This window comes from Gambusia affinis, linkage group LG21 (assembly GCF_019740435.1).
Source record: "Gambusia affinis linkage group LG21, SWU_Gaff_1.0, whole genome shotgun sequence".
In the NCBI taxonomy this organism is placed as follows: Eukaryota; Metazoa; Chordata; class Actinopteri; order Cyprinodontiformes; family Poeciliidae; genus Gambusia; species Gambusia affinis.
The window spans coordinates 17,865,165-17,878,293 of record NC_057888.1 but is presented as its reverse complement, the minus strand read 5'-3'; the positions used below and the strand labels follow the sequence as shown (position 1 = coordinate 17,878,293).

At 42.8% G+C, this 13,129-nt stretch overlaps 1 protein-coding gene across 4 annotated transcripts in view; it reads left to right on the top strand.

The window, feature by feature from the left end:
• adarb2 (adenosine deaminase RNA specific B2 (inactive)) overlaps nt 1–13,129 on the top strand; it is a 201,072-nt gene that overhangs the window by 182,032 nt on the left and 5,911 nt on the right. For all 4 annotated transcript variants that reach the window (XM_044104750.1, XM_044104749.1, XM_044104753.1 and 1 more), the window contains exons 8-9: nt 4,823–5,004; nt 10,734–10,915. In XM_044104750.1, the coding sequence (XP_043960685.1) occupies nt 4,823–5,004; nt 10,734–10,915 (364 nt within the window). The remainder of the gene's footprint in view (nt 1–4,822; nt 5,005–10,733; nt 10,916–13,129) is intronic.

Below are 13,129 nucleotides of genomic sequence, written 5' to 3'. Positions count from 1 at the left end.
GTCACATGACCCACCTGGAGTTAAAGCTTCAGACTGAGTAGCTTTGCTCTGATCTAACATGACCAGCATCTGAATCGCTGACTAACTTCATTATTTTAGGTCTGCTGTCTGTGATCTCATGTCAGCTGCACATACAGTGAGTTGTGCAGCTGTATTATTATTATTATTTTTTTTTTATTCACTGCATTTGCACAGTTTTCAAAACTGTATTATAGTCTATGCACGCTACTTTGTTGATCTTGCAAAGGTTGGGGTTTTTCTTTCCTCTTTTCCTCTGTTAAAAGGATCCTAGCACAGTAATGGGGACTGGATTACTGATGCAGCTTCCCGTCTGTGTCATGTGACCTGCTTTGTACGATGCGCTCAGACGGCTGTTGGTGCAGACGACAGAGCCGCTGAAGCATTAGCTTTTCAGGGTGCATTCGCACTATCCCTGTTTAGTCCAGTTTAATCAAACTCCAGCTTTTTTGCTCAGAAACTCCGGTTTATTTGGGGGAGGTGTGAATGTATAATCGGACTCTGATGCAGACCAGCAAAGCAAACTCTGTCCCTCCTACAAACCTCTGTCTTGGCTTGGTTGAACTGAACTTTGGCGCTGATTGAATACATATGTGCTCATTTTACATGCATTATTGATGGAGTTGTGACAGGACTACACAATCCAGAGTTTAATACATCAGCAAACAATGCCACTGCAGTCAAATGTTTATCCTGTAATTCTGATTAAATGTAATATTACTTTTTATTTTTTTGCAATTAAAAGTTAATGAGTTTTCTAGCTCAAACATGAAATTCAATTTATTAACTATTGACTCGGCTCAGTAGAGGAGATACAAAAACGTCTTCTAGAGGAAATTCTTATTTCTGAGTTTTAAGGCCTCATTTCTATTTTGTACACACTCTTTTTCAATGAATCCAGAGACGTTTACTTGTAAATAAAAGTGGTAATATTGGCTTGTATGATACTGCTCTGCTTACTTCTATCTATTTTAACTTATTTTACAAAAGTCACAATCTAATTTTCTATTTGCGATGACTATTTTTACTCACTGGGGCTCATTTCTATATATATGAGAACCTTCAGCATTCAATCACCCAAGAAATTTCTGGCGCGCTTAAACAAAGACGGGTAACCCGAGTGGTGGAAAGGTTAACTTTATTAGAAGATTACCTTCTTCATGAAGAGCAGAGATTTAGCAGAATGAGGCATTTTAAAACGGGCTTTCTGAAAGCCGAGCCGAGACTTTCTGATATTTACCTAATCCATTTCTCTGCGCATGTGTCCAGGAAGCATGCTAGTCTAGGTAGTGCTTGTATTGATTTCCCATATGTGTCTGAATTTGGTGATCCTATTCTAATGAATGAGTGTATTAATCGTGGCTTTCCTACGATCTCTAAATCTGTAGCGTTAACTCTTTACTCGCCATCATGCTGGTCACAGAGTTGGCCTCTATATTCTAACAAGTAGCTCACTCAAACAGAAGGTTTTGTGGACTGTTTTTGCTTAGGCACTTCTTAAATACTTGCAATGAGTAAAATTTTAAAATGTATGAAGTGTATATAGTTTATAGACACAATAAATCATCAGTGATTGACGATGGCTCATTTACAGTCACTCATATGCAAAGTTGCATCATTTCTGAGGTTGCAGTCTATTTGATGCGATGAAACGCAGTTAGAGGTGCTAACTGATTAAGACACATTCAGAGATACATGACTAGATATATTCATAATAACCTCCAACAATCTGTGACAACTTTGTTGTCTTGTCTAAGACTTTTACTTCTGTTGGTTTATAAATCGCTGAACGGATTGGCACTAAGATGCATTAAAGATCTGCTGCTGTTGTACCAACCTTCCAGACCAATTGGGTCTTCTGGTTCTGGTTCTGCTTTGCAAAACCATTACCAAACCTGGAGAAGCAGCATTCAGCTTCTATACACCACAAATCTGGGACAAACTTTCAGAAAACTGCAAAACAGCTGGAACACTGAGAACTTTTAAATCAAGACTAAAAACCCAGCTGTTTAGTCGCTTTAGACTCATAATAACTAGAACATCGATCAATATATTGAATGTATATTTGCTTGAGAATGGCATTTGACAAATTGTAATATTTGTTGCTTCTTTTGCAACCCTTTACTGCATTATGTTTTTGTGACGCAAAGCATTTTGAACTGTCTCGTTGCTGAAATGAGCTATACAAATAAACTTGACTGTTTGAGTTGGGTACAAAATCAAAATGTTAAAGGGAAATGAGTGGAATGGATCTCCTGCATATCTCATAACCTGCAATAAGCGTCCTAGTAATTTGTTGAAAAACAAACCCACAGGATGATTGTGGCACCACTGTGTGGAGATGGGGTGTTCAGGTTCATCATATATATATAATTTTTCATAATGTCTTCCAAACCATGCTGCATATTCCTTTTTACTCAAGTTTATCGATTAGGTGACTTCTGAACTGGCTGCTCTAAATTTTTATTTAGGGGTATCAATTCCTGCACAAAGATTACTATTTATTAAACAACCGGAAAATGATGTATCAAGTTTTCTTGTACATTCCAAATATGCATTACTTTACCCAAAAAAAAAAAGGCTCAATGGAAAAACTTTGAAGTTTGTGGTTTTGCAAGGCAACAAAAAGTGAAAAAGTTTTACTGGGCATAATTACTTTCTGAACACGCTGTAATAGTGCATCTAGAAAACTAAAGTTTGCAACCCCCACTGGCAGGGAGCCCACACACCCAGGCTGTGGTTGTTCTTGTTCTGAATTGTCTGAAATCAGTTTTTTTTTTTTTTTTTGTTGCTAAGTTTCTTTGCCAAGATGTGGCCTCTTCATGAGCTGAAACCATGAATTTAGCTTCGTAAGCATCTCACTGTGCCAACCGAGCCATACAGAACGACAGCTGAGTTGCAGCGGTGTGTGTGTGTGGGTGTGTGTGTGTGTGACAGAGAGAAAGGACTGGTAGAAACGGAGCAAAATGATGCAGAAGACGGTTAGGAGTGGAGGTGAACCCCTCTCCTGTGTCGCCGCTGTTAATGTGACCAATTTGATTCAGTGGGCCGGGGTTGGCGACGGTGTGATTAAATCTACCCAGGTCACCAACAAGGGTGAAAGCAATTACTTTACAAAAAAACAGAGTGAGGGGGGACATCCTGCCTTTCATCCCTGCCTCCACCCTTCACCCTCCTCCCCGCCTGGAGAAGACGGCAGACATGCTCTCTTTGCTCCACAGCTTCCTCTTCCTCTTTTTTCTTTTTTTTTTTTTCTTTTAATAGCTGTAAATGATCAGTGGTTGCCGTTAAAGTGAGCGGGTCACCGAGGGCCGGTTTATCAAGGTCAGGCGAGGAGGGCGGAACTGAGAGCAGCTTAGGGCCGCTCTCTCCGGCTCTCTGCTGCAATCTGGAAGTGATCCCCCCCCCGTTCTGGTTACTCTTTTTGTCCTCTGTCCCGCTCATTGCGCAACCTCCCATTACTTTTTATTTTATTTCCTCACTCCCTTTTACTTCCCGCACTTTATTATAGTTATTCCAGCTTCGACCAGAGGGGACATTAGAGATCCCCGACGACCAAAAAAAGAAAGGAACCAGCTCTCGCCATCTCAGCCGCTGTTGTTTTCTTAAGCGGTGCCCAGCGAAGACACTTTTGCAAATATTTGATTTGAAGGTGACAGCTGGATTTAATTGAGGGGCCTAAATGGCTTTCATATAACGATGATGTTCTCAATTTCACTGCGGTTTTATGCAGATGAACACATTACTTTAATGGCTCGGCATTTACTGGAGGAGGGAGAGGAGGAGAGGAAGAAGGTCTCTTCCCGAGCCAGATGGCTGTCTTTTCTTGCATGAGATTAGAAGATGTCTCAGATTCACTGTGTTGCATTCGCAGCGAATTAATATTTCAACCCAAACTACTTTTTTTTTTTTTTTTTTTTTAGCGTCATCGGAGCACTTAGGATGCGTATGTGTTGGCGTTTCAAACAAAGCGCCTCTATTTTTTTCTTTTTGGGAGGGAAAGGCAGATCTTAGCGACAGATTGCAGGTAAAGCGGATGCAGACTCTCAGCCGCTTAGCGATTTTTTTTCCCAGAAAGCCGTTGATGTTAATTGACTGCTTGGAAAGCAAAAGCAGCTGTAATGAGTGATTATTAAGACGGCGGGTGCCGGAGAAGAGGGGGGGGAGAGACAAGCGGGGCTCCATAATTGCATCTACGAAAAAAAAAAAAAAAAAAGAGGAGGCATTGATTAACAAAAAGAACAATGTAAAGAAATTAGCTGCGTAACGTCGGGAGCTCAGGTAAAACAGCAGACCTCCTCTACCCCGATAAATGGCGGGAATGGTAATAAACACAGTAATTATCATTTTCCACCCTCAAATTAGCATCTGCTGGTTAAATGGGAGAGGGTTTCCACGGTAGGTGGCACGCGACCAGCTGGCTGTGGAGTTATTTGTGTCGCGCGTGAGGCTTCCTGAACAAAACTGAAGGTGATTGGCGCTTGCGCCGAGCAATCGACGGCGGCTCTCCTGCAGTGCATTAACCTCCATGGCACTGATGAATGCACACATGGTAATGTGTTGTTCCATGTAATGAGTGCTGATGTACTGACCTTTGGCTGTGTTGTTTTTGGCGATGATGTTTTGGGGATGCGTGTGTGTGTACCCAACCAGTGGCTGTAATTCATCACGTCCCACATCCAGATAATGATCAAATTGTCTCTGCCTGTCATCGAGGCGCTCACAGCTGTCTGTCTGTCTGTCTTCCGTCATCCAGTCCTGTCTCCTCGTCTGACGCCTCATCTTGCTTTTCTCCTTCTCTCAGGTGGAATGTCTTGGGCCTGCAGGGGGCACTGCTGAGTCACTTTGTGGATCCGGTGTACCTGCACAGCATCACTGTGGGAAGCCTGCGCCACACTGGTCATCTGAGCAGAGTTCTGACCCAGCGGCAGGAGCGCCTGGGCCCTCTACCAGCCACATATAGACGCAGCCAACCTCTGCTAAGTGGTACGGCTAATTATTATTTGACCTCTGTTCAGATTTGGCGGCATAGGGAAACTTTTATACTGGTACCATTTAGGACATATTGTTGTTGATGAAGTTATGTTGTAAATAGGACTGTATTTTACATCAGTTTCCTATAAAGCCTGGCCATTACCTTGCTATGCAATTCTGCTCAATTGTCATCTCCCGTCAGTGCTCCCTGTGGAATTTCTCCCATTGAGCTTGATTTCTCTGGTAGATTTTCAGCCGGACCAATCGGCAAACAGAAGAAGTTGTGAATGATTGCGTCAAATTTCTGTGCTGTTTTTGAATTGTATTATAAGGTTTAGGGTTTCGTTTCAGCATTAGCAGCGGAGGAGGTGGACAAAGCCGGTCAGTCTGTGTTGGCCACGCTTCCACATATTGAGCGATTAAAGTCAGGGCAAGAAAAGTGCATGTTACATTTTATTACTTGCAAAGTTGCCATGCCCTGTACTCCCTATGAGGTTGTTTACAGCGACAGCAATATCTGGTAACCTTCATCGCATTGCATTCATCACCAAACATTAGCGATTGGGTACAATCTGATCAAATCGTTTGAAACTTTAACAGAGTCTGCTCTTCCAGCAAACCATCTGTATGAATCACAGCATAGAACAGCCAGGCCATGTAAAACCAGAAACATTGATTTTCTGCTTTATTTTTATAAACACATTAGATTTGTAAGCTAAAAGCAACCCAATAACGCCTACAACAGGAAGCTAAAGTTTGATCGTGTGACTTTAACACTTCTATTGTTTCTAAAGATTTGTCACCATGGTGTGCTAATGACAACTTGGAGGTGATGACAAAAAAGACCCAAAACAAAAATCAGCCGTTTTTGTTTCTTTTGTTAATCAATCCTCAATGTTCTCAGACCAAGCTAGTACTGGAACATGCTAATGTGGTAACTGGGTGGGACTGAGGAGGGGTAGGGCTTCAGAGCACCAGCGGGGATTTATAGAGTCTGTAATTGTATCATTGGTTATTTATTCAACAAAACAAGATGTTACATTGAAGTATTTTGGGAATCTAGACTGTCACTGATGCTAGTATGTAAAGACTGCTATTGATATAGTTAGCTAGGTGTCACTTTGGTAGTTTACCTGAATGCTAGTTTTATTAGCAATATGGCCGCTTGAAGATGTTTATTTCATAGTTTCTGCACATTAAAAACATTTTGTCTGTTACTACAAATATGTTTGCCAATAATCCCTAGTTATTACCTTTTTAATAAGAAATGCACCTGGATAGACTAAACATCGCTGTTGGCGAATGACGGCTCGGAGTAACATAACAATAGTTATCAAGCACAACCGTGACAATTCAGCACCTGCTCAGATCCTCAATATTCCGTCTTAATGAATTAGCATCAGCTTCCTGCTCCTAACCTGAAGATTTTGACATGTATACAAGATTCTTCACGAAAAGTATGACTCATCTTCAAGCTAAGCGCGCCACATCAGATCATTTCTTACACCCGGCCCACAAACGCTTCACGAACTCGTGTTCCACTGTCGCTCCACACTGTCATTGTTCCAAGCCTGAAAAGCAACAGCTTAGATGTCGTCTGGCAAGTCAGCGTCCCGGGCTCCGTCGAGACCCGAGGCTTCTGTTTGTGGGAAAGATGAATGCTGGCAGACGATCTGAATGACACCCAACTTGTAGCAACGGCGTCAGCCATCACGTCAGATCTAGGCCGGTCGGCGAGGTGGCGTGACAGACGAGCGGAGAGATGTAGGGCAACGTTTGGTTTCTGGGGGATCATTGATAAGAACAAAGGCAGCGACAGTCACAAACAGGGAAGCACTTTAAATCATGTCAGAGACTCTGTATGGATATGAAGCGAGCTCTACTGTTCTCCTTCCCCATCTACACTTGTATTGGCCGTCATTACTAACAGGAAGAAAAGACGTTTCTCGATCAATATGGTGCGAATTTAATCTAGTTGCCTACGAAAACCTAATAAAAGCAAATTAATAGAAATGGGTAACAAAATGGGGAAAAAAAGTTTTTTTTATTATTTATCTCGTATAAGGTTTCTGCTAGCCTCTTTGGGAAGTGCGGCTGTTTTGTGGGGTCCTCTCCCCGTTTGACATGTTTTAAAGCGATTCTGTTCTCCTTGTGTCTGGATCTGTCAGATCTCTGCAACTCCTGTGCTTTGAGTGGCAAAAGCCTATTGAAGAGCACAAGGGTGAGGGAAGGGAATGAGATGGACAGACAGGGGAGACAGGCCTACACCAAATCAATGCAATCAGACCTCTTATCAGTCAGCCATTCAATCTGAAGGGAGCCCCGGACAGCGAAGGGTGGGAGGACGGAAAAGAAGGGAAGACGGATGTTTGCTTGCCTTCAGATCTCCACGCACCTCAACCTTCCTCTGCGCTCCTCCATCACCCCAACGTTGACTCTGATGAGTCCAACCTCCTCCCCCTGCTTTATTTAAAAGCATGGCCCCCAGAGGAACGTCCAGGAGATCGCCGGGGCCGCTCTTATCGCAAACAGCCAAAGCAGCTCCACCTGAACCCCGAGGGCTAAACTCCCAAACACATCGATAGATCGACCGGCTTGTCCTTGACTGTTCAACAAACACAAACGGGGACTTTGTGGTTTTGTTTTGTTTTTTGTTCTTTTTTTTTTTTTTTTTTTTTTTGTGGGGGATAAAGGGAATCAAAGTAGCAGCATTATTAACGATTATTCAGTTATTAATGTTTGATTCAGATTGTCGGAGCTGGACTCGCTTTAGTACGTTTTGATAGAAAACGGAGCTTATTGGGGAAAACATCAGAAGACTTCTGAACTTTTTCGCTTTAGGAGGAAATGAAAACATCGCTTAAAATCAATTACTCATTAAATTCTAATGTCATCTAAGTAGCAGCACAGAGGCTACATGGATTTTTGCTTTTTGTTTTACTTTCATTAAAGGGCGAGCCTCCATCAAAGTCCGCTTTAAACAACAATCAATCCAAAAAAAAAAGAAATTCAACTTTCCACTGCTCTTGGTGTTTCCCTGAAGGCGTGTAGTGACCCTTTGAATTTATCACCTTGAAGAAAATTCTTATTCCTTACCCTGATCTCAACATACTCATTGAAAATCTACAGTTTCTATAAAACTTGTTGCTTCAAGCACACAAAGCTGCTACCTGTAGTATCAAATATGAAACCACATGCATGGTTTTAAAAAATAAAACATCCTATATGTAGATGCTCCCATTGAGCTTCTCTCACTCTGCCAAGCATCCTCCCAGTGGAGACATTGATCAAGTCTTCATTGAAGGGAAAAATCAAATTGGCTATTACAGAAACACAGGAGTCAAGGCCATTGAATGGATGAAATGAGCCGTGAATGGAGCGAGAGGGAAGGCAAGAAGGCACGATGGATAGGGGGCTCTTTTGTTCAAAGAGGTGCATCTGCACAAGAGAGGAGAACGATGGGTAATAAGAGACTCTGAGGATTGTTCCTGTGGCAGGTGATTCATCCAGCTCTGTGGAGCGGAGGAAAAAGAAGAGGTGAGGCTGGTGAATGGAAGACGAGCGTGGAAACGGGGAAGGGGTGGGGGGATGATCTGCAGGCGTGTGCTGAGGCATTGTAGTTCCGGTTTTGTGTTGTAACAAGCTGCCTGTCAGATGATGAGATCAGAGGCATTTGTTGCCAACCCGTTAAAGAAGCCGGCTGCGGAAAAAGGTTCACCTTAACACAGCATGTTACAATAAATAACTGGGTTGGAAATCAAACTGAAATCCTCGCAGCTGTCCCTTTGCAAAGACGGTACATGGACGGGCATAATGTGAAAGGCCACAAGGCGTCTAATGTTGATGCTGCGAGGGATTGTGGGAGAGCACATTTCTGGTTTTCTGTAGTTTTTTTTTCTCTCTCTCTCTCTCTCTCTTCCTCCCATTGGAGATGGGAAAGAAGCAGTCAAGATGTTATTCAGAAAACATCCAGAGATGTTAGCTTGCTCATATCACAGTCAAGACTAACATTCAGAACCTTTTACTGAGAAATATAGTCCAGGGGAAGGGTGAACCATTTGTAGGGGGTTCTCATTCTTAAAATGTTTTAATGCGTCTTAAATACGTTTAAATCACACACGTCCACCTCTGTATTGCTCATTGCATTCTGTGCCTGAAGGTGGTTGCAGCTATTGCCAACTTGCTCCTAATATACCTTGATAGCTAGTATGCTAGCTTTTAATTATTTTTTTATTTTTTTTGGAGGCCATCATGGTTAAGTGCAAATTCATCACATGTTCGGCTTCACCACTGACTCATGTCTTTTGCCGACCCAGTGGATGCTAGTTGCAATCTAAGCTGGCATCAAAAGTCTGAAAATCCAGACCAAACTACCAGAACCAAGAAGCTGAACCTACTCCTGAGGCCAACTGCAGTCTAGACATGGGCTATGCAACAGGCAATGACTGAATAAAGCTTGTTAATAATGAAAGGAGATCTTTTAATGTTCATTCGTTGCAATCTTAAGAAGGTCTTTAAAAGTCTTAAATTGGAGTTGGTGAAACCTGCAGAAACCCTGATCTGGCTCTGGTGGTCAGTCTGGGCCTTGATGTGAGACACTTCACCTCCTGACCCAGAAAATAATTTTGGCATAAACAAAATAATATAATAAAAGCACAGGTAAATGTATAATAATATCATAGTTTTTGTTAGTTGTGAGTAGTTTCATATACATTTGACACTAGCTACATTAACTTTGATTTATCTTGATTCAACTCTTGACAGAACAACCAAATTATTTTGTATGAAGAAGAAAAATAATACTTTAGTTCACGGCTCCGAATTACAGCATTACAAGAAGCTCAGCAGAAAGAAAGGAGGAACAAATCTCTGGAACATTAATCTGTGCCTGTTTGCCATCTCTTGGCGTGGCGACCGGTTTTGTTTCTTGTTAGCAGTCGGCCATGTTTCATCCAGCCCACAAGCTGCCATATGTCAACGCAGAACTCTATTTGCTTGGAGCTAGGTACTGAAAATGGCCTTAATTTGCATGTGTTGTATAACTTCCATACATCTTCAGAATGTTGTTTTTAGTTTGTACTTGGAAATAAAATGCCAGCGTAATTAAAACTAATGAGTAGATTTCAGATCTGTTGCTCCTTGTCTTGGCTGGAGCTCATTTTCTCCACTCCCCTTCTCCTGTTCTCTGCCTGTTCTTTGCTGGAGAGATTAATTATTTCAGAGAAACGGGCAGAGAACACAGTAATGGTGTAGCAGCTGATATTTCTGAATGGAGCTAATATTTACAGCGGAGCCAGCATATCTGCAGCAACACGAGAGCAGACAAGCTGTCTCACAAAGGAAGGAGTGCATGGAGTACTTGATTGATAGCTCTCTGTTTTTTTTGTTGTGTTGTTTTTTTTTTTTCAACCTTTTCTCTCTCTCTGGGGGTGTATCAAAGCTCCATGGTAACAGCCACACTGTTTAACGCTCAGGTCCACTTTTTGCTGCGCTGCAAAACTTAACATGAGCTGTTAGCCTCAGGCGGAGAGAAGCAAGGGTGGAGGAAGGTTAAACCGAACAACAAAGTGAAGGTTTGAGCGCCTGCTAAATTTGACTTAGAAGTTTCTACTTTTTTTTAATTTATTTATTTTTCCGTGGTTGTTTTCCCACGGTAAATCCGCATATGGATCACATGTCTGGTCATGACAGCCAAGCCTTCCTATTAAAGTTGTTTGTTTTTTGTTTTTTCATCCCCACAGGGCTGAGCAACATTGAGTACCAGCAGCAGGGGAAGGCCACGTGCGTCAGCATCAACTGGACCCTGGGCGACGCGCAGCCAGAGGTGGTCAACACGGCGACGGGACGGCGACGGGATTCAGGGACGCCGTCGCGCATCTGCAAGCACGCCCTGTTCACCCGCTGGAACAGACTGTACCGAAAGGTGAGGGCTCACCTTCAAGACGGCAGGCCAGCCCTGGATAGTCCGTTTTAATCAAACTTGGTGTAGGAAGTCCGGGTCATGCGGGCCAAAAACGCAAATTCTGGTTCGCCTACAATCAAAGCCAGGTCTCTGTTCGGTTGAAGTGAACTCTGATGCGATTCGAAAGCTTACATGAACACTAACCGGACTGGAGATAACTATGGTGCAGGGTGTTCTGGGTAATCACAACCGCCAGTGTAGCACTACCAGGAGAAATGATCTCATCATATGTGAAATAATATTCCAGTGAAACTGTTGTATTATTTCATGTGCACTAGGATATTTGTACAAGAAACAAGACGAAAAAAAATACTTGATAAGATTTTGTTTCTGCAGTGAACATCCTCAAACTCCCATCAGGACCTGCTGATGGGCTTTGAGTTGCTCACTCTGAGTTCGACAGAACATGTAGAACTGAAGTTTAGAGGAAACTAGTTTAAAGCTGCGTCCAAAGAAACACTGAACCCACCGTGCCTTGCAGGAACAGTCATAGCTTTAAACTTCTCCAATGTTCAACATTTCCTACCAGAAACTTTTCTGCGAGTTTCCTTTCACACACATCAGCATCAGCTCAGCTGCCGTCCTGTATGCCTCAGTTGGCACAGTGAGATGCTTGCTAAGCTAAATGTGTGGTTTCATCTGGACAGAGAAACGGACGACATGAAATGATTTCAGAAAATGCAGCCACAGACTGGAGGGGTTGAATTCCTACCTGTCTGTTCATGTTCGGCTGTTTATGGATACATTTCTAGAGTGTTTTGTAATAGTATTCATACTTGAGTGTAGAGACTCATTCAATAAATTAGAATATTATTGGAAGGTTCCTTAATCCAGTAATGAGGATTTGTTTTCTTTCAGCTGATTAAAACACGGCTAAATGAAAACATTTTTAATACAGAATGAAAAGTGAGTTTAAAACTGCAGTGTGTCATTTTTACAAACGATGCCTTTTTACATTTACATTTTGGTTAAAACTGTCGCTGTCTCATGATTTCATAACATCAATCTGTGAAAATAGAGTTCTGTGGTCTTTACTGCCATCGTTCAGTCAGAAACAGCCAATCAGAGCCAGGGGGCGTGTCTTAGCGCTGCCAATCATACTCCTGATTTAATATGCAAATTTACTAGTGAGGACCTTCAGTCTCTAATATTTAAAATCCTTAAGCACGAAAGTTTGATGAGGACATTTCTGCTCAGAACAAAGTCCCACTGGTTTAAAAAGACTTCAGTTGTTACCAGTTTAGTTTGATGTGAACTTGATGACCTTGCTGAAGAGGTTCAATGTTTGCGTCTCTGTTCCTGGTCTTGCACGTTCAACAGGAGTTCATCTGTTACCTCAAACAACCTGCAGGTGAACAAGCCGTCCGCTGAAATTCTCCAGCTTCCAGCCAGAAATCCAGAAACATTAACGCTTTCCGACAATCAAAAGCCACACGTGTGTATTAAACTCCAAATCACAGCGCGCGCCGTGCCGAAATTCCACATTTCCTCTCTGCTGCAGATAAATTTTGTCGTCTTGGCAACATCTGCCATCTGTGTGGCTTATCGGAATCTGGCAGCTCGGATCTTCACCCGCCCGCACTTTCATTTCCATCCCGAAACTTTGTGTAACAGACACCGCCTGCGTCGGCAAATGGCGAGCCGTTAAAGCATAATGACAATGAAACCATAATTATTTGGAGGAGTTCTGGAGGAGCCCCCCCCCGACTCCCCAAACCCCCTCCCCCTCTGTGCTTCCCGCGCGTTGCGCATACGGGGCCACGCTAGAGCAGTCGCACTAATCTCCAAAAGAAACTTTTGCTCTCCTCGTCCTCCCTCTCCCCGCTTTCTCTTCGCCAATCTTCGCCAATCCCCCCCCCCCCGCGAACAGTTCGGATGCACAAAACAGCACAGAGAATGTGCAATTGCTTGTGAAATTTAAATGGGGAGATTACACAGCTGTTGAAGCCCCCCACCCCACACACACATCCACCCCCTCCCATAGCCACCCAAATGCATTTGTGCCGGCTCATTCGTTTTGTTTTGCTCGCCCCTTTTCTCCCCCCCCCCCACCCACACACCGCCCTGATTAAACCTTCTGCACCTTTTTGCCCTGACTGTACATTACTGGAAGTTTTCTTTAGATTTTTTACACAGTGGAGCAACATAAAGTGGCACATTATGTACAAAAACCCG